This window comes from Cladosporium halotolerans, assembly GCF_011745625.1.
Source record: "Cladosporium halotolerans strain TM138-S3 chromosome Unknown Sca40, whole genome shotgun sequence".
NCBI classification, from domain to species: domain Eukaryota; kingdom Fungi; phylum Ascomycota; class Dothideomycetes; order Cladosporiales; family Cladosporiaceae; genus Cladosporium; species Cladosporium halotolerans.
Window position 1 is genome coordinate 143,242 of NW_027191491.1, and position 19,302 is coordinate 162,543.

Sequence of the window (19,302 nt, forward strand, 5' to 3'; positions counted from 1 at the left end):
CTGCAGTCGAATGAAGTGAAGCACAAGCCACATGAGGCGGCAACGGTCCGCGCAGTGCATCAGCGGCGATCATGGGCGACGACGCAACTTCGCGGCGACTTGAGCTGCTTGCTGTCTACAACGCCATACATCATCACGAGACCCGAGCGAATACCACCTGCACCCCCGACAACCCATCAACCCCCTGATTAATATCTAAACCAGCTTGGAGAGTACGCCACAATGCCTGCCACCACAGCGGAAACGCTGAGCATCGTCAACCGGACCGTCACCGTCGCGCCTCTCGTCCTTCTTTCCGCAGCAGATCACTACGGCCGCTCAGCAAAGGGCACCAAGAAGCGGGTGCTCGGTGTGCTCCTGGGACAAAATGATGGCAAGAGCGTGCGGGTATCAAACAGCTTTGCCAGTGCGTACACCCGCCAGATGCAATGAGCATCGGAACCCACCATAGCTGACGTTTGGATACAGTTCCTTTCGAGGAGGATGAGAAGGACCCATCCGTGTGGTTCATCGACCACAACTACATCGAGGGAATGAATGACATGTTCAAGAAGGTGAACGCGCGCGAGAAGCTGATCGGCTGGTACCACTCGGGACCTAAGCTGCGCGCGAGCGATCTGGAGATCAACGAGCTGTTCAAACGATACACACCCAACCCGCTGCTCGTCATCATCGATGTACACCCGCAGGATGTCGGCGTGCCGACTGACGCATACTTCGCTGTCGAGGAGATTAAGGACGTGAGTCGGCGCATACATTCACAAGGCAGACCGGAGGGACACAAGTGCTAACAAACCGCAGGACGGCACCACCACATCGAAGACCTTTGTGCACACGCCCAGCACCATCGAGGCGGAAGAGGCGGAAGAGATCGGCGTGGAGCACCTGCTGCGCGACATCCGCGACGTGGCGGTGGGTACGCTGTCGACGCGGATAACTTCACAACTGCAGTCGCTGCAGGGCCTGCACCTGCGGCTGCAGGACATCGGCAAGTACCTGCAGAAGGTGCTGGACGGCGAGCTGCCGGTGAACCACGCGATCCTGGGCAACTTGCAGGACGTCTTCAACCTGCTGCCGAACTTGAGCACGCCGAAAGCCACCTCGCGCGACTTGTCGACCGTCAACGGCCTGGTCAACGGCGGCGTCGGCATGTCCGGCGGCAGCTCGGAGAACACGGAGCTGTCCCACGCAATGAGCGTCAAGACCAACGACCAGCTGATGTCGATTTACCTGTCGAGCTTAATACGCTCCATCACCGCCTTCCACGACCTGATCGACAACAAGATCCAGAACAAGCGCCAGGCGGATGACGAGGACGCGAAGGTGGACGAGGAAAAAAAGGACAAGGAGATCAAGAAGGAGGAGAAGCTGATGGTCAACGGGGCGAACGAGAAATCCGACGCCGGAAGCAAGGAGGGCAAGGCGAATGAGAAGGAGCAGAAGGACAAGAAGAAGGGTTGAGCGGTAGACGAAACGACATGTGGCGAGTGAGCGACGGCAGGCATAATGACTAGACATAGCGCGGCGCAACGGCGTCACGAGGGATGCATACCGCGGTAAACCGCGCGGTTATGGTAGTAAAAAGGTCGGCAGCATGGCGCGAAGACCGCGTGCTCGACTCGGATAGGGGTATCATGTATAGTTACACCATCAGCAACGAAAGCGAAGACCATTCGCACCCTTCACGTCCAAACCCTCAAATCAGAGCCATCCAGGTTCTCACATATCCCACACATCCCTCCGAACCGCCCTCCAAACACCCATCAATCCCCCCACCCACCACCCCAACCCGCAACCTCCTCCACCGTCACCTCCCTAACCTCAGCCCCCTCTCCAAATCCACCCCACTCCGCCAACACACAGGCGAGCAAATGCTTGCAAACTGGCGGCACCTCGCCCCTTCCACCCCTCGTGAGCCCTCCAAACCGCCAACCGTCCTCCCCGCCGCCCTCGTCCTCACTCTCTCCAGCCAATCCTACAGAAGATCCAGAAGGATCCACAGGCGGGAACGCCGCGAACGCAAAAGCCGGGCACGAGCAATTCCACGCGCGCGGGCGGACCTCGTAGACGGCCTGCGGGGCGGGGTCTGCGTAGCGCGAGCCGGAGCGGGAATGCGAGGAGTGGTGGGGTTGCTGGGCGGAGCGGACGAGGTAGAAAGCCGTTTGCGGCGTTCTCGGTCGCGACGTCGGAGTCGGTTCTTGGTCCGCGGTGCTTGTGTCGGGAGGTTGTTGGACGACGAGGCGGGTGACGAGGGTGCGGTCGAGGAGGTCGAGGGCGGGGAGGAGGTCGTTGGGGAAGAGAGTGTGGAGGGTTAGGAGGGCGGGTTTGTAGGTTTGAGAAAGGGTGGCGTGGGTTGGTTCTGCGTCTGAGGTTTTGAGTGGTTGTTCTTGGTTGGAGGAAGCGATTGTGTTGATTAGAGAGGTGAGGAGGCGGCGGGTTGATGGGAGGCGAGGGGCGGGCTCGGTCATTTTGGAAAGTTGTTTGCGAACGGCGACATTGCAATTGTTCTTTCCCTTAGGGTTTTTCTTGTAAATGCCACGGTGTTGTGGAGTCGAATCTCGTGCTGAGTGTTGAGGTGAGACGAGGTGCTGTGAGGTATGAGCAGACGAGGTTTGGGAGAACGTTGATGACGGCAGGCTTCGCGTCAACACGCGCGATTGAGATCAACCATATTAGGAACACAACACTGTTCAGCCTTTGAATCGATTGATTGCGTTCACACGAAAATCAAATCGATCGGTTCTATTGCAAACGGTCGGAACTCCATCCAACTAATCGTCTGAAGACACGATTGTTCTTGGATTCGAACAGGAATTGCGAAGGTGCTGAAACGAGAGGGCCATATCAACAAAGGTAAGTCGAGTACAGGGTATATACGCAAAATGAAACCAATAACTCGAGGATTGCCCGCTCAACAAGAAGGAAATCAATAAACAATTAACACCACAACGCAAGAAACAACCTACCACAAGCGCTCGCTCTAACAAATCGCCCAATAACATTCAAGCAAATAGCAGACTCAAACCTGCAAAGAGATCGAAATCCCAATCAGCACACACAATCCCACAAACCCCTACCTCCTCTCCCCCGACCCACCCCTCCAAACCGACCTCACCTCCCAACACTCATCCACCTCCACCTCCCGCTCTCTGCCCCTCGAATGCCTCGAGCGCCGCCGACCCGACCGCACCTCAACAAACTCGCCGTCGAACGGGTAGTGCCAGCGGCCATCATCCTCATCCCAACGCCACTCATCCCTCCTCGGACTGAAAGACCTCCTCGCCTCTCTCTCAAACCCCCCATCCCGCCTCTCGCTGCCATCGCGCCGCCGCGACCCAGACAGCCGCTCAAAGCGCGCGCAGCGCTCGTCCTCCTCTCCGCGAAAACAACCCCCCTCAAGCAAGAACCCCCTCTCCCTCCTCCTTCCCCTTGGCTCCTCCAGCAGCCGAGGCTTCCACACCTCCTCCTCCTCCTCCTCCTCCTCCTCCTCCTCCTCCTCCCTGGCCTTCCCCGACCTCGTCCCCCTTCCCTCCTTCCCCTTCCCCTCCTCAACCAACCTCTCCACGCACCCCCTCAACTCCCCCAACCCCCTCACGACCTCCTCCTGCCCCCTCCCCACCCGCCCCAACAACTCCAACCCCACCGCCGCACAGCAGAGCCCGAGATCCCTCACATGCGTGTCGAGCGCCGCCTCCAGCTCCGCCAGCGCGGCGCCCGAGAGCCGCAGGCGGTGCCAGAGCGTCAGCGGGGAGTGTTTGTCCAGCAGCTGCGCGAGCGTGGCGAGGGTTGCGTGCGTTGAGGCGAGGATGGGCTGGAGGGGGGTTTTGGACGCTGGGGAGGAGTGGTGGTGGGCGGCGGCGAGGCGCGCGAGGGGCTCCTGGAGGGCGTGCAGGCGGCGGGCGACGGCGCGGTATTTGGCGGGGGCGTCGCGCCAGCGGGCGTGGGTTTTCTGCGCGAGGCTGAGGAGGGTCAGGATGTCGAGGGGGGAGATGCCGATGGACATTTGGGGGTTGTTTTTTCTTTTAATTCGGTCTTTGGTTTTTTTCCCCCCTGAGATGGATGGATGGGATGTAGGTTGTACAAAGATGATTATCGGGTATGCGCTGCAGTGTGCGCCGCCGACGGTGACACGACGCGAGCGCGACGGCTAGAAATACCTACCTCTGAGGCTCTGCGCGTCGCCGTCTTCGCTGCCTCATAGTTTGTGACGTGCGAAGGCGACCTCCTCGGCGGGCCAGGGCGTTGACCGGCCTGGCCTGGCATGGCATGGCATGGCGGTGACTCCTACTGTAGAGCTAGAGCTCGAGGGAGTGTGGCCTTCACTTACGATGTTTGGGTAGGAGTCTTAGATACTGGAATGTTTGCAGTGCTAGCAGTAGTAGATATCTCAGAGGCAGACGGGTCACCACACAGACGCAGCTGTAGTCGTGAAGAGATCCCGCGAGCATGGACGTGCAGTGCAGTGCAGCACGGTGCAGCAATCATCCACGCTCGCGGCGGGCGCTGCACATCACGCTTGCAGGCGGCAACGGCGCTTGCGTGCTTCATCGCACCCTGGGGCTGCACTTGTATGTATGCAGACCTCGGCCCGCGCAGATCTGGAGTCCCTGCGGCGCTGCGCGCGATAAGGAACGCCCCAGGCGAGAGGGAACTGCAGGTGGTCACAATGCCCGCCGCCGGACGCATGTGAGGGTCCGCTGCGAGACGGCGGGGCGTGACGCTGACGCCGATCGGGCGAAGCCTCGTGTTTGCGTGCGGCGGGAGACGGTGAAGGATGGTGGAGCGTGGAGCTCGTGGGGATGTGTCGCCTCCTGTCTGTCACAGCACAGTCAGTTCGGTCGGCGCGAGGGCGAGGGTGGACCCGACGTGGGATGGCGGCGACGGGGTTCGCGATGGCGAATGGCGGCTCGCGAGGCAGCGCCCGAGGCAGCTTGGGCTGCAGCAGCCTTGAGCTCTCTCGCACAAGACCTCAGCCGGCGTGCAGCACCATCGGCCCCGTACTAACAGTCTAGTCTAGCTGTCTGGGTGGTATCACGCACTCACGGGCGTGATTGGCAGGGCGTGGGATGCGCGGCGGCTGAGACAGACGGCGCGATGCTTGCCTGCCTGCCTGCCTGCCTGGGTGGGCGCCCGCCTGAGGTGCCTTTCACATGCATTCGCCAGTCGCCCGTCGCCAGCCTGGGGCAGCCGGGGCAGGTGATACGCCGCGGGGTCAGCCGACCACGACGGACGTCCACGGCCATTGACGTGTGATACGGTCGGGCGGACGAGGCATTGCCCATTGACGGACGCCGCCTGCGCGGAGCTCACCGGTGGCATTGGGGTGTTGGAGGATTGGAGGGTTGGAGGATGACGAGACAGGACTGAGGCAGTGAGGCAGCACACAACACATGCAGGAGGGCGACGCGTTTGACGTGTCCCGCAACAGCACAGCGGAGGGGATTTGTCCGACGGGGGCGCGACGACAACAAACAAAGAGAGCTCGGCGCGGCGGAGTGCAGGAGGCGCTGAGGCCGGGCCTGCGTTCCCAGCGAGCAGCAGCGAGCAATGGCACGAATTGGATGGGCGCGGCGCCATTGGAGTGCTCGCTTAGGCGCGAGCGAGGTCTGGGGCGCGGCCTCATGATGCGCGCCGGCGTGTGCCTCCACTCGCGGCCAACAATGGAGCTACGGTATCTGCGCGAGGTGGGATTGGGGGATTGAGGGGATTGGGGGATTGCGGATTGGGGGGCGCGAGCGGGAGTGGCAGGAGGAGGAGCAGCTGCTCGGGCTCAGGAGGACAGACGGATGCGGATGACCGTCGCCCTCGCGCCTCATGGCCTGCCCGGAGCCATTGTTGCGATTACGCCTGCATTCGCTGCGGCGGCCGAGGCTCGCGCGGGGTGCTGCTAGATGCTACCTGAACAATGCTCGGAGCGGAATGCGAGGGCACGGAGATAGCGGTGAGGGCGGCGAGAGTCAATTGCGACTGGGTTTGTCGGTGTCGCTGGCGGCAGTGCTGAATCATCGCGAGTGGCGAGGGCGGCGGTGGTGGTGGATGGCATTGGCCTGGGGCTGCGGCCTGAGGTCATCGCCGGGCGCAGCGGGCGCTGGACTTGGGTGGGCGCTTGGCCGGGCAGCGTCGCAGCGGCGTCATGAGTCACCTGCGGCCTCACTCCACGCCCACAGCCCACACGCTCACGCTGCAGCCCAGCGCAGCAAACGCCGCCGCCCCGTCGCGAGCACGACAACAGCAGCACCAGCAGCTCCAGCTCCAGCAGCGCCCGCCCCAATGGCCCGCCGCGCGCACCCAGACGGCGCCGGCGTGAATGCGCTCGCACATTCGCTGCCCGGCTGACACACCGTCCTGCGCCCGCGCCTGGCCCTGGCCACTCGCCGCCTGCTCTCGCTGCCCTTCCACGCGCTTCTTGCGGCCAGCAATTGTCAGCCCGCCAGCCTGCGCGCGCTGCTACCGCTGGATATGTCGCAGCCTGTCATGCGCCCCTTGCGGCCAGCAGCAACAGCAGCTCCGGCCAGCAGGTAGCAGGAAGCAGATCGCAGCTCGCAGCTCGCAGCTCGCAGCTCGCGGCCGCCTGTCTCACGTCCTGCCTTAGTCGCCGTCTGCCTCGCATTTGCCTGCCCTCGCTTTCATCCGTCCATGTCATCTGCCGCCACCCAAACCGCTGCCCCTTCACTCGCTCACCCACCCATTGCCGCCTAACCCCATTGACTGACTCTTAAGGCTAGGCGGTGGCACGCCCGCCTGCTCTCTCACCTTGCCTTACATTTATGCCTGCATTTGCCTTTCTCCCTCTCGCTCCGTGCTAACTAATACACCACTCCTGCTGACGCCGCGCCCTCCCGCCACTCGCCATCCTCGCCCTCCGTCCACCCAATCCTGTTGCCTCCCCGATTGGCAACTGCTCGGACTTTACGGCATCCGTCTCCACCGCCCTCTCATATATACCCACGACCACCGTCCATTGTGGCCGCCTTCCTCCATTCGATCGACACCCTCACACGACACATGGACTCACGACTCTCTCCCCAACACCAATCCTCCAACATGGCCTCGCCTCCTCAGGCAAAGGACGTCGACCGCCGGCTGCCGCCACCCTATCTTTCGCCACCAGAGGAGGCAGCCCTCTCCAACTTCTCCAAGGATGCGGGTCTCTCGCCAGCGCAGACCCCGTGGCGAACGACTAAGCTGCCGCCTATTCACACTCCTCACTCGCCACCGGCGTCGCCGACCACCTCCACTCCCGTCACTCTCGCCCCAATCAACTCTGGCCTGCCGCAAACCGCAGCCGCACACGACCCGCCACTGTTTTCGCATTCACAGTCAGATGAGAATGCTGCGCCGCTCTTTGATGACGGCAGACGAGATTCGGACTTTACGGCACCGCGCAACGACAGCCTGAGCCCCGAGAAGACGAATGCGAAACCTAAAAAGATCTTCGCTCGACTGCTCCACCACTTCAACGGCGATCAGCCTGCCTTGGACTACTGGAGGATGGGCTACGAGGAGTTGTCTAGCATTCCGGGCTACGGCGCCAAGAAGCATGCCACGCTGCAGCCTCCTGTCGCCAACACCGGCCGGCTCGATGCGTACACCGCTTCTCTCAAGCACTCTCTCGACCATCCCTCCGAAGGACGCATCACCAAGGCAAAGCAGTCTCCTCCCAAGCCCAAGGCAGTCAAACCCGCCAAGGTCGCAGTGCCGCCTACCCCTTTGCCGCGCAAGCCTAGAGCTCCCGCTGTCCCGCGTGAGTCAAAGTCACAGTCGGTCGAGCCTCAAGCACGCAAACGCGCACCGCCCTCGAAGCATGCGCCCCTGAAGGCGGAAGACAAGGATTGGGCCAAGCTGCCCGACTACTCGCCACCCACCTCGACGCTCGACCACGGCGCAAAGCCTCTCAAGGTGACGTGGAAAGGCTCACCCAACGATCTCCGCACCGATCCCGAAGTGCAGTTCATGCATCCTCAGGAGGTCGAGGCAGCCGCCGAGCTCAAGCTGTTCGGCGCACAATATCTGGCGAACAAGCGCCGCATCTTCATCGCGAAGGTAGGCTGTCTCCGCGAGGGCAAGAACTTCACCAAGACGGCCGCACAACAGGCGTGCAACATTGACGTAAACAAGACCAGCAAGCTGTGGGAGGCTTACGACAAGTCCGGCTGGTTCGACCGCGAGCATTTCGAGAAGTTTCTCTGAGCGACTTTGCTTGTCGATACCCCTGCATTGTGGCATAGCATACAGCACACCGCATAGCACGCTCACTCTGCCGTCAGCCACGGCGGCATTTTTTCGCATCAGAATGATCAGGCGGCAGCCTTACGAATTGATGATGACTCACTGACGAAGGCGTTTTCGGGCATTCACGACTTTTGGTTTTTATTCACGATTGGATTGCTTTTTGGATTTTCTTTTGTTACGGGCCATGGTTTTCACGGTCTCCAGCATTTTTCATGACTCCCCTCACAGCAAACCGCTGTTTTGCCATTCGGTGTTTGTTCCTGGCGTTAAGCGAAGGGTGGATCCATTGCATAGCATGATCTGGCATGGTAGATGATACCCACCCACTTTCAACAGTTGGATACGTTAGATAGGTGCGACGGTGAATGAAACGATGACAGTTGTTCATATCTCAATTGCTTGTCCCAATACCCAACATCCGCCGCCTTCACACCTGACATGTCGTCTCGTCATCAAGAGTGGCGCAGTCGCAGTCAAGATCACTTACCGACGCTGCTCAATCTCACATGTGCCACGTAATTCGCAGTCGCCATACTTACCAGCACGCCTCTGCCGGGCTGCCGTCGCGACAGCGTCCGCCACGAGCCGGACCCTGACACGGGCGCTGACGAACCACCCAGCGGCTTGGGAAAGCTGCGACGCCGCGCGCGCTGGACGACGTCCCTCCCCCTCCGTCCACCACCCTCCCGTTGGCCACACGCACCGGACAGGGCCATGTCGCAAACGATGGAGCACACCGACTCGAGCAGCGTACGGGAGAACGAGGAGCCGGACAAGAAGCAGAAGAGCAGGAGGCCGCCGAGTACGCGAGAACACATCCCTCCCGCCGAACGCCGACCCGGCGCATTGAGCATGGAAAGAAAGTGAGGCAGAAGACTGATAGATGGAACACAGATACCGCCTTCCGCCAGCAGCGCTTGAAAGCCTGGCAGCCCATCCTCACGCCCAAGACCGTCCTGCCGCTGCTCTTCGGTGTGGGCATCATCTTCGCGCCCATCGGCGGCCTGCTGCTGTACGCCAGCGCCAAGGTTCAGGAGCTCTCGATCGACTACTCGCACTGCAACGCCACCGCGCCCGCCTGCAACGCGCAGGGCACTAACTTCAACCCAATCCCGACGAGTGCCGTCTCCTACTCCTTCCGCAATGAAGTCAGCGCCGACGACGCGCCCACCTGGTGCCGCGAGACGCAATACATCAGCTACGGCGGCACGACCAACGTCACAACCCCCGTCTGCCGCATGCAATTCCACGTGCCAGACGTGCTCAGCCCGCCCGTCCTCCTCTACTACCGCCTGACCAACTTCTACCAAAACCACCGCCGCTACGTCAAGTCCTTCGACATGCAGCAGCTGAACGGCGAGTACCGCTCCGCGTCCGACATCGACGGCAGCGACTGCGACCCGCTGCAGCTGGGCGAGGACGGCAAGCCCTACTACCCCTGCGGCCTGATCGCGAACTCGCTCTTCAACGACACCATCTTCCCGCCGCTGGCGCTCAACTGGCCCGGCGAGAGCGGCAACTACACCTACGACATGAAGAACACGAGCATCGCGTGGGACAGCGACAAGGAGCTGTACAAGACGGTGACCACAGACGTCTACCCCTACGGATCGGTCGTGCCGCCGATGTATTGGAGGGAGAAGTACCCCGTGTACAACGAGACGTTCCCCTACCCGGATCTGCACACGGACGAGGCGTTCCAGGTCTGGATGAGGACGGCCGGGTTGCCGACTTTCAGCAAGCTCGCGCGCAGGAACGATACCAGGGCCATGGAGATTGGCAGGTATCAGGTTGATGTCTACGACTGTGAGTGGGATGGATATTGAAGAAACAAGTGGGTGAGGCGCTGACGTGGCATCTTGCAGATTTCCCCGTCAACAGCTACGACGGAACGAAGTCCATCCTTCTCTCCACACGAACCATCATGGGAGGCAAGAACCCCTTCCTCGGCATCGCTTACGTGGTGGTCGGTGGGCTCTGCATCGTGCTTGGAGCTCTCTTCACCGCGACACATCTGATCAAGCCAAGGTTAGCATTTACTCGCGTCATCATTGGGTGTAATTTCCCACAAAGAACGATCACTGACCGGTGGCGAAACAATGCAGGAAACTCGGCGACCACAGCTATCTCAGTTGGAACACAGACCAGCCGAGCACGGCAACTACAACCGGCCGCAGCGGGCGACCTGGAGAAGGGGCATAGGCGCTCACTCCTTCCTCTCCCGACGTACCCAAATGAATTTATTGTTGAATCATTTCCTCCATTATCAGCGTTTCTGAGATTCAGGCGTTCATGGCGTTTTCCTAGGCCCGGCATCGATCGAGGCGAAGATTAGGGGGCAATTGAGCGGAGCCTTGGCGTCACGTATGTACATCCAGACATTAGATCTCTTCCTTGACCATCTCAGCACACCCTCACGATCGTATCTCCGACGTCCAGACGACGCCTCTTCTCCAACGCATTGTCTGCCCTGTCTCAGCTCCTCCTTTGCCCCAGCACCGCTGACCTACACCCCGAGCATCTCCTTCCCTTTCTCTTCCCAACACACCAACCTTGCTAAGCCAAAGAAAAGACGCCGGCCCACGGCACGTCCATTCAGAGTGCCACGCGATGGCTGAAGCACCGCGCTCATATGACGACAGGAAAGGCCTAGACTCTGGAACGCAGACCGGGTAGCCTTGCCTCGAAGACGACTCGCGGGGACAGGGCACTCTTTGTTGTCGTTTCATCCCCGCTTGTAGGGGCCACTGGGCCGGGACGCAAACGTCGACGTATTCTCCGAGGGCAAAGGACTGCTCCCAGGTCAGCGGTTCCGGGGCGAATCGCATGGTTTCGTTATATAGCAGTATGGCGCTGCTGGGGGGCGATCGGATCGATCTCGACGTCTGCCGCCTTACTGGCTGCTGCCGTCAATACAGATACGACGAAAAGAAAACCCACCAAGCCAATCACGTCCAGCATTCCTGATGAGCGCCAGTTCCACGTGGTGACCCAATACCGCATTCCACGGAAGCGCCTCTCCCGCCGCTGCTGCAGGGGCCTGAGACGACCATCCACCACGAGCAGAGCCTCATAGATCTAGATCCCTCCCTGCCATGCGCAGCACCATCCTCCTAGCCGCCCTCGCGGCCCTCGCGACCCTAACAAACGCCGCACGCAACACCCAACCCATCAAACCCCTCCCCCCTTCCGCCCTCAACGCAACCCACTTCCTCGACCCCCAAACGACCAAAATCTACCGCCGCCACGCCTGCGCCGCCCACGACGACACCAACGCCACCGCCGCCTTCAAACACCTCGCCCGCGCCCTGCACGCCAAAACCCGCTCCCGCGCCGCCGGCGCCCGCGCCCCCGCCGCACCCTCCCCAACCCCCTAACCATAAACGCCTACTTCCACATCATCACCACCGCCGCCAAAGCCTCCACCGTCACCCCCGCCATGGCATCCGCGCAAGCCGCCGCCCTCAACGCGGCCTACAACCCCATCGGCATCACCATCAACCACGTCAACACCTCCTTCACAACCAACGACGCCTGGGCCTTCGCCGAGGGCGCCGCAATGGACGAGCTCAAATTCGCCCTCCGCGCGGGCTCCTACGCCGACCTGAACCTCTACTTCCACTCCGACCTCGCGGGCGGCATCCTGGGCACCTGCACGCTGCCCTCGCGCCTGCCGCCCGCTTCGCCGCGCGCCCTCTACGCCTCGGACGGCTGCAACATCGCCGCCGGCACGCTGCCGGGCGGCTCGATCGAGGGCTACAATTCGGGCGGGACGGCGGCGCACGAGACGGGCCACTGGCTGGGGCTCTTGCACGTTTTCGAAGGGTACGACTGTAGTGGGGAGGGGGATCTGGTCGACGACACGCCGGCGCAGAGCGAGAGCACGGACGGGTGTCCGGTCGGGAAGGATAGTTGTCCCGGGCTGGAGGGGGGGGATAGCGTGCATAATTGGATGGATTATTCGACGGATGCGTGCTATGAGGGGTTTACGGCGGGGCAGGTGGGGAGGGTCGGGGAGATGTGGGGGTTGAGGGAGGGGCTGTGATGTGGGAGGGGGGATGGGGAGGGGAGGGGAGGGGGTGGGTGGGTGTTGGTGTTGGTGTCGATGTCGATGTGGTGCTGTCCTGCGTCTTGCTAAGGTTTTTCTTTGTTTGTCTGTCTATTTTCTCTTCGTTTTGACTGTGTCGCTTTTTAGTCGTTTGGATCCTGTGCGGGTGGATGTTGCTCGACTCGCGTGATTTGACATGATTTGTACACGAGAATGATGTACTGGGTTGAGCGAGTCGAAAGGCCATATATGTCATGTGGAGAATAGACTGGCAACATAGACAGATAGGCCGCATTGCATTTAGAACCACCGTTGCTCGACTCCCTTCTTACTGACAGAATATCTATGGGTGTCACGCATATTGCAAGCTTCGGTAGTCTGACGGACAGTGATATGGTTTGTACCAAGAGCGAATCAATCCTACTTGGCTTGACGTTTTGATCGATGCCCAGAACAGGATGATTGTTTGATTCGACGAAAAAAATGAGATGATATGATAATACATGCTTTCTAATAGCTACCAAGTTTCCCGGGCCCGAGCCGAATAGAAAACCAAGGAAAGCGAACAGAAGGTTGAGGTGGAGGAAATCGTTCGTGGCGCCATATCCCTCCCTCAACGCGAAGAGCCAGCCTTGCTCCTGGTCGTCACAACAAGACCTTTCACCAAATAAGATGAGGTCTCACTCTCCTTCTCCCTTCACTCCCAGCGAACGACCAACCTAATCAGTCATCCGCCACGTCGGCAACCACTTCAAGTGCTTCCACTGCGTATGGCTGCCCTCCATACCAAAGCTGAACGCCCTGAAAAGCCAGAACAGCCCGACGACAGCGACATACAGCAGGGCAAAAATCCCCCACTGCACGCCCTTTCTCAGCTCGCGCGTGTACCAATCGACGCAGAAGCCCGCGCACAGGATCGCAAAATACAGCGCGGGGTAGTAGTGGTGCACGTAGGTGACGCGGGCCATGGCGACGAAGGGCAGGTAGTGCAGGAACCAGCCGAGGACGGGGTAGATGCCGGAGTAGTGGAAGTGGTCGAGCTGGGCGTAGGTGAGCTCGTCGTAGCCGCGCTGCCAGCGGATCGCGTACCAGGCGAGCATGGCGGCGAAGACGGCGAGGGAGGCCGTCGAGCCCCAGTAGACGAGCGGGTTGCCGAGCAGGAAGTACTTGACGATGTGGTCGTCCCAGCCGCACATACGCAGGCCGACGTTGAGCAGCGGCCACTGCCAGGGTTTGGAGGCCAAGTCATCTTGCTTGTCGGGGTCGGGGACGAGAGCGTTGTTGGATGTCATCATGGCGACGTTGAGGTGCACGAAATCGCGGAAGAAGGGGGATTTGTAGGAGCCGGGGTCGCTTGCAGGGACTGGGAGGTGTTAGTGGTGATTGTTAGGTGCAGGGGAAGGGAAAGGGAACTCACGCTTCTCGTTCCAGTGCGACTCGACGTTCCAGTGAGTGTAGACATCGCGAGGCTTGTTCTCCTTAACGCAAGTCGTCTCGATCTGCTTGAAACCCCACTGCGGCAGGTTGACATTGCCAGCGCGGAGGTAACATCCAAGATCGACGTGTCTAAGACGGAAGGAAGTTGTGAGCGTGCGAAGCTTCGAGTAATCCCTAGACGAAGCATCATCCACAACTTCGACCTTCCAGTGATCCTTGGTGTCACCGATGGTGAGGTTACCGTAGCAGGAGACTTCCCAGTCAGCCTTGGTCACAGGAGCGGCGACCTGGTGAGAATGAAGGTTGCGGCCGGTCTGTGCGTGGATGAGACGGATGACATCGCCGTTGCCGACGTACTTGATCTCGGGGTCCTCGGAGTTGTAGTCCGGCTGGTTCCTGTTGGGGTAGAAGAACCAGTCGTTGTTGGCATCTTTGTGGTGGTAGCAAGTGATCTGCTGCTGAGTAGAGCCCTCGGGGTAGGTCTGGACGTGAGAGTGCAGAAGTCCGCCACCGTAGCCCATGTTCTTAAGGGTTGCGCGAGAGCCAATGGCAATCTCCAGAGGGCTGTCCTTGCCGACTTCAGTGCCCCTGAGGTTGGCCTGGAAAAGAGAAGACATCTGCGCGTCGCCGGGACCGCTGTTCTCCAGGATGAGGAAATGAATGTAGAAAGAGAAAAGGTAGACAATGAGAGGGATGACAATCAGGCCGATCACTCTGAAGACGAAGTGTGCCGCAAGCTCGACCTACAACAGCATTAGACAAACGAGTCTCACTTTCGGCAAGGCATCTTCGAAAACTCACCTTCGGCATCTTCAGATCACCAAACTTGTTCCACAGATCCTCAATCGTGTAAATACCAACAAGCGCGGTACCGAACATACCAACCCACTTGACACTGCAGACGCATCCAATGCTGACGCCCGTGCAGAAGAGCCAGAACCCCCACTCAGGCGAGAAGCTGTCGTGGCGCTGGTTGTGGAACTTGCTCCAGCAGAAGACCGTCGTAAACGTGAAGAACAACAACATACTATCGAGCAAGATGAACCTGCTGATAGTCGTGTAGCTGTTCTCGAACAGCACCATAGCCGTGACGAGCCAGACGGTCGGGCGCTTGAAGTGCAGCTCTTTCGCGGTGAAGTAGGCGAGCGGGACGCAGAGGGCGCCGAAGGCGGAGTTGAACAGGCGCATGAAGGTGTAGTTGAGCTCTTCCGGGTAGGTCTCGCCCGATTTGAACTCGAAGGAGCCGTTGTAGTTGGCCAGGTAGCCGGAGAGGCCGACGAGCATCTTGCCGAGGGGAGGGTGGACGTCGAAGTAGAATTCGCGCTTGAGGTAGTGGGAGCCGAACTTGCCGAAGCTGTTGTACGCATTGTTAGATGTCAATTCCTTTCATGGTCTCCCATGAGAGCGAGAAGGAACATACTGAGCCTCATCCCAAGTAACGATCGGCGACAGGCCGATCTTCCACATGCGCGTGAAGAACGCCAGCGCAGTAAAGACCAGCGGCGCGATCAGAAACTCGTACTCGTCCAAGACATCGATGAAGGAGCTCGTCTGCCAAACGGAAACCCAATTGTCAGCCCCCCGCCAATCCCATCCGAACGTGTGGTCATCTTGTCCCGTGCAAACATACCTTCTGCTTCGACTTCTCCTTCACATCCTGAGCCGTCTGTCCTCCGTTCGCTTTCGTCGCCTGCCCTGCGTTCCTCTTCCTCATGTCGCCCGTCGTGTCCGCACCGGTGGTGACGGCTTCATCGCGGACCGCCATTGCTGAGAGCTGGAGCCAGTTCGCTCGGTTTGTTGCGGGATGAGATTCGAACCGTCGAAGGTCGAGAGAAGACACAAATCGGTGTCAGATCGTATTTTGGCCAGATGCAATCGCGATTCGCGCCCAAGGTATCGAAAGTAGTCCTCCGATCTCCCTTCCCCAGAAATCCGCAGCGGCGCGTGTAAGGTAAACGCTCAACACCCGATCGCGCCAGGAGCGGCTGAAAGAGGGTGGAAGAAGGAAGAAGAGAACGTGACGAGAAAGCCTCGCGCTGCACTATGCAGTCCGGTGGTGAGATCGTGAGCTCGACGGCTTCGTCGTCGCCGGCAGCGACAGCTGGAACGTCGTAAACTAGCGGGACGCCTCGAATGGCCAGCTAAGCTGCCTCCTAGCGCGGGCCGGGCAGGGCAAGGGGTCTATTTCCAGCGTTTCTGTCGCGCTTATGCAAGGCTGCGCGACCCGCGATCAAAACGTGTCCTTGACTGACTTTCGAGGCGGACACGTGAAGAGCACAAAGTCACGTGGTGGTGAATTCAGTTATGGTGATTGTGCATTTTCAGCAAGATAATTTTGTACGTTGAAGTAATTTGTGCTGTTTCCTCTGTACCAGGCCCAGGGCATACTACTAAAAAATCGCCCGCGCCCCGCAAGTATCTATACATCAGGCTGCGAGCATCAAAGGCCAACCAACCCGTCTCTATATCTCAAAAGGGGGGAAGGGAAAGATCAATTCGATAACCCGCGAGAGCTTCAGGCCCAGATAACCATGCATTTTCCTTCGAGGAAACAAACAAAAACGCTCACAGATGCACAGACACACACGCGACACGCACTTGACAAACCTTTCTCTTTCGTTCTTTCTCTCTTTCTCTCTTACTCGTCGTCTTGCCCCACTTGTCGGTACTTCCCACTACCTCCACCGTTCGCGTCGCCCTTCTTGACGAGGTTGCTGATCCAGCCGCCGACGCCCTCTTCGCGCTCCGAGTCTTTGCTGAGGACCGGCTTGCCTCCCTGGATCTCGACGGCGGGCGGGTCGATGTCGAGGTCGGGCACGTTGGGGTCGACGTTGGACTCGCCCTCGCCCAGACGGAACGAGGGAACGGGCGAGCGGTTGCCGGAGAAGAGGGATTCTGCTTCCGCGAGAGTCTCTGGGGTGGGAGCCATTGTCGTGGCGTCGCCGAAGAGGGAGTTCATGTCTTCGAGGCGGACGTTGGCGGTTTCGGGGTAGATGAACCAGACTGGATCATGTTAGCGAGAGCTCAACTCAGATCTAGAACATGGACACATTGTAAGACTTACCAACAACAAAAGACACAGCGCAGAAGAACGCATGAACCAAATACAGCCGCCACTTGATAGCATCCTGCAAAATCGGCGTCATCTCGCCCACGAGCCAGTTGAACGACCAGTTGGCAGCAGTCGACAGACTGGCACCCTTCGCGCGAATGCTGAGCGGCAGGATCTCCGGTGGGTAGAGCCAGGGAATCGGACCCCACGAGAAACCGAACGAGGCGTTGTAGATCATGACGAAGATGACGACCAGGGTCGGCGTGAGCTTGATGTCGATGTAGATGAAGTACGAGATCGCGGACAGCGAGATGATCATGGCAGCCGCGCCAGAGAGCAGGATGAATCGACGACCGAGACGATCTACGAGGTACCAGGGCGGGACGGTTGACATGAGGTAGGTGACGCCGTTGATGCCGGTCATCAGGATAGCGTCGCGGCCGACCCAACCGGCTTGCTCGAAGACCAGAGGCGCATAGTAGGAAATAACGTTGATGCCGTTCAGCTGTGCGAGAGCCTGGGCGGACATAGCGATGAAGACACGCTTGTAGTAGCGCTTGAACATGTCGTAGTAGCTGCGCTCGCCTTCCTGGCGCTGCAGGAGGACGTTCATCTTGATCTCGCGGTACTCATCTCTCGCCTTGGGGTTGTGAATGTCACCCTTGCCGTACAAGTTGGCAATCACTACAATGCCTTCCTCGTCGTGGTCATTGTCCAACAGCCAGCGAGGCGACTCCACGACCAGGAAAGTGCCGACGGCCAGAAGGGATCCCATAATGACCTGCATGAAAAGCGGCGCACGCCATGCCCAGTCATTGTTGATATAGCTGCAGCCGTAATCGACCCAGACACTGACCATGTAGCCGAAGATGTTGCCAGAAAACTCGATGCACGCCAGCTTGCCTCTGTTGTGCGGAGGCGAGATTTCCGACTGGTAGACGGGCACAATCGTAGTGAGAGCGCCCACGCCGAGACCAGCTATAATTCTCCCGAGCATCATCATGGGCATGCCCGTGGCGAATGTCTGGCAAGCTCCTCCAACAACGAAAATGAGGGCACCATATAGAATGGTCTTCTTCCTGCCAATGACATCGCCTATCCGTCCGGTGACGAGCGAGGCGATCAGAGCACCGATCTCAAGAATAGCTACCATGGTTCCGATCTCGGCCCTCGAAGGCTGGTTGAAGTAGTCCTTGAAGTACGGGCCCGTGATGAGGCCCGACATGACGCCCTGATCATATCCGAAGAGGAAGACGCCTAACGAGACGAAAATCGACAGGAAGTAGATCAGCTTCTTCCCGTGCAACCCGTGCATACGGGAGGGTCCATCTGCGGCGGGCATGAGGGCGGCGGCTAGGAGCTTCTCGCCCCAGTTGAGTCTTCTGGGCGGAGGCTCCGGGATGGGGATGTCCTTGGGGCTCTTAGGAACGCTGGCGAAGCGTCCGGTGTGCTGGCCTTCCTTCTCGTTGTTCGCGCTCCGAGAAGCGTATCGCACCCTCTTCTGGTGGCCGCGGCCTCGGTGGTGCGAGCTCTGAGGGTCGTCGACGCTCACGCGTACACGTCCGGCGAGCGGGTCCTCGTCGGCAAGCTGGTCGACGAGATCGCCCGTGTCACTCCAGAGCGAGAAGTCGGAGCGGTCGTCGTCGTCGTCTGTCTCGGAGTAGGAGCCGGAGCGGCGCAGGCGCGCGCGGTCGCCGTACTTTTCGTCGAAGCTCTCGCGGTGGGAGCGGCGGGAGGAGGAACCGAGGGTGTGCAGGGGGATGTTGGCGGGCTTTCGTGTACTGTTGCTGCCGATAGTGAACGGAATCTTGGCGGTGGTCGGGGCTGTAGCGGACCCTCTCCCGCAATGGAGGTGGTGGTGTGGGCGGCGGTGCTAAGAAAAGCAGAGCGCCGTTGGGATGGAATGCGGGTAGGGACCCGGCGGTGAGGATGGGCAAGGCACGAAGAGGTAGGTGTGTGTAGGACGGCGTCGAGGTGCGTCAGAGCTCTACCCTGCTAGACGACGACAGCCGGCGGGCCTAGGTGACTGATAGCCGGGGGTGGAGTGGGCGGCGCGTGTGATCCACTCGGCGGCGGTGTCGCTCGGGCTGGCGGTGCGTGTGGGCTGGGGGGTGCTGGCTGGCTGGCGGGAGGTCACAGCGGGCGGGATGCTGCTCATGGGCTGCAGGCGATGCAAGGCACGTGGGAGTCAGAACGAGGGGGGCATTGAGCTGCCGGGCGGGCCAGACGGTGCGTGGGAGGCGACGGGATCGCGTGGTGAGGGCAGCTGGTGTTCTGTCAAGGTCGAAGTCTAAGCTGTCCCTAGTCCCCCCAGCGTGGTGAGCGAGCGAGGCGACGTTGATGGCGCCGCTCCCGCCCGGTGGGTCCGACCACGCATTTGCCGGGGGCCTTGGAGCGATAGCGAACCCTGAGTGCGGTAAAGGCTCGACGACCGGACCCTCTGGCCTTCCTGCCCGAGCGATCTTCGAAAAGCCTCTGCGGCACCTTATCAACACTTTTCCCGTACACAACAAAATCACCCTGGCCGATCGTC

At 60.0% G+C, this 19,302-nt stretch overlaps 7 protein-coding genes across 7 annotated transcripts; 4 read left to right on the forward strand and 3 right to left on the reverse strand.

Annotated features, from left to right (window-relative positions):
* The first annotated feature begins 110 nt into the window (after positions 1 to 110).
* rpn-8 (26S proteasome regulatory subunit rpn-8) lies at positions 111 to 1,693 on the forward strand. The gene is made up of 3 exons (XM_069377097.1): positions 111 to 406; positions 469 to 740; positions 802 to 1,693. The coding sequence occupies exons 1-3, from the start codon at positions 223 to 225 to the stop codon at positions 1,459 to 1,461; spliced, it is 1,116 nt and encodes a 371-aa protein (XP_069226116.1). The 5' UTR covers positions 111 to 222; the 3' UTR covers positions 1,462 to 1,693.
* Positions 1,694 to 1,763: 70 nt separating this feature from the next.
* Positions 1,764 to 2,468, reverse strand: WHR41_08494 (uncharacterized protein; the record flags this gene model as incomplete). The annotated part of the gene is made up of 1 exon (XM_069377098.1): positions 1,764 to 2,468. One exon carries the CDS (start codon positions 2,466 to 2,468, stop codon positions 1,764 to 1,766), a length of 705 nt encoding a protein of 234 aa, XP_069226111.1.
* Positions 2,469 to 7,044: 4,576 nt separating this feature from the next.
* On the forward strand, positions 7,045 to 8,190 carry WHR41_08495 (uncharacterized protein; the record flags this gene model as incomplete). Its single annotated transcript, XM_069377099.1, has 1 exon — positions 7,045 to 8,190. One exon carries the CDS (start codon positions 7,045 to 7,047, stop codon positions 8,188 to 8,190), a length of 1,146 nt encoding a protein of 381 aa, XP_069226110.1.
* A 652-nt stretch (positions 8,191 to 8,842) lies between these two features.
* Positions 8,843 to 10,633, forward strand: WHR41_08496 (uncharacterized protein). The gene is made up of 4 exons (XM_069377100.1): positions 8,843 to 9,034; positions 9,127 to 10,038; positions 10,098 to 10,260; positions 10,338 to 10,633. Exons 1-4 carry the CDS (start codon positions 8,947 to 8,949, stop codon positions 10,432 to 10,434), a joined length of 1,260 nt encoding a protein of 419 aa, XP_069226113.1. The 5' UTR covers positions 8,843 to 8,946; the 3' UTR covers positions 10,435 to 10,633.
* Positions 10,634 to 11,671: 1,038 nt separating this feature from the next.
* WHR41_08497 (uncharacterized protein) lies at positions 11,672 to 12,277 on the forward strand (the record flags this gene model as incomplete). The annotated part of the gene is made up of 1 exon (XM_069377101.1): positions 11,672 to 12,277. One exon carries the CDS (start codon positions 11,672 to 11,674, stop codon positions 12,275 to 12,277), a length of 606 nt encoding a protein of 201 aa, XP_069226112.1.
* Positions 12,278 to 12,742: 465 nt separating this feature from the next.
* On the reverse strand, positions 12,743 to 15,847 carry WHR41_08498 (uncharacterized protein). Its single transcript, XM_069377102.1, has 5 exons — positions 15,348 to 15,847; positions 15,138 to 15,268; positions 14,519 to 15,071; positions 13,698 to 14,460; positions 12,743 to 13,643 (listed from the first exon to the last, which is right to left on the reverse strand). Exons 1-5 carry the CDS (start codon positions 15,480 to 15,482, stop codon positions 13,000 to 13,002), a joined length of 2,226 nt encoding a protein of 741 aa, XP_069226109.1. The 5' UTR covers positions 15,483 to 15,847; the 3' UTR covers positions 12,743 to 12,999.
* Positions 15,848 to 16,035: 188 nt separating this feature from the next.
* WHR41_08499 (uncharacterized protein) lies at positions 16,036 to 18,851 on the reverse strand. Its single transcript, XM_069377103.1, has 2 exons — positions 16,782 to 18,851; positions 16,036 to 16,720 (listed from the first exon to the last, which is right to left on the reverse strand). Exons 1-2 carry the CDS (start codon positions 18,109 to 18,111, stop codon positions 16,356 to 16,358), a joined length of 1,695 nt encoding a protein of 564 aa, XP_069226108.1. The 5' UTR covers positions 18,112 to 18,851; the 3' UTR covers positions 16,036 to 16,355.
* Between the last annotated feature and the right edge of the window lie 451 nt (positions 18,852 to 19,302).

What these genes read in the sequence shown, in the direction of transcription:
- WHR41_08496 (XM_069377100.1), top strand. Translation starts at nt 8,947, where the DNA reads ATGTCGCAAACGATGGAGCACACCGACTCGAGCAGCGTACGGGAGAAC. An exon ending in GAAGAGCAGGAGGCCGCCGA is followed by an intron (nt 9,035 to 9,126) that starts GTACGCGAGAAC and finishes GATGGAACACAG; the next exon opens with ATACCGCCTTCCGCCAGCAG. An exon ending in TCAGGTTGATGTCTACGACT is followed by an intron (nt 10,039 to 10,097) that starts GTGAGTGGGATG and finishes GGCATCTTGCAG; the next exon opens with ATTTCCCCGTCAACAGCTAC.
- WHR41_08499 (XM_069377103.1), bottom strand. Translation starts at nt 18,111, where the DNA reads ATGCCCGCCGCAGATGGACCCTCCCGTATGCACGGGTTGCACGGGAAG. An exon ending in CGCTGTGTCTTTTGTTGTTG is followed by an intron (nt 16,721 to 16,781) that starts GTAAGTCTTACA and finishes AACATGATCCAG; the next exon opens with TCTGGTTCATCTACCCCGAA.
- rpn-8 (XM_069377097.1), top strand. Translation starts at nt 223, where the DNA reads ATGCCTGCCACCACAGCGGAAACGCTGAGCATCGTCAACCGGACCGTC. An exon ending in GGTATCAAACAGCTTTGCCA is followed by an intron (nt 407 to 468) that starts GTGCGTACACCC and finishes GTTTGGATACAG; the next exon opens with TTCCTTTCGAGGAGGATGAG. An exon ending in CTGTCGAGGAGATTAAGGAC is followed by an intron (nt 741 to 801) that starts GTGAGTCGGCGC and finishes AACAAACCGCAG; the next exon opens with GACGGCACCACCACATCGAA.
- WHR41_08498 (XM_069377102.1), bottom strand. Translation starts at nt 15,482, where the DNA reads ATGGCGGTCCGCGATGAAGCCGTCACCACCGGTGCGGACACGACGGGC. An exon ending in AGGAGAAGTCGAAGCAGAAG is followed by an intron (nt 15,269 to 15,347) that starts GTATGTTTGCAC and finishes TCCGTTTGGCAG; the next exon opens with ACGAGCTCCTTCATCGATGT. An exon ending in GTCGCACTGGAACGAGAAGC is followed by an intron (nt 13,644 to 13,697) that starts GTGAGTTCCCTT and finishes AACACCTCCCAG; the next exon opens with TCCCTGCAAGCGACCCCGGC.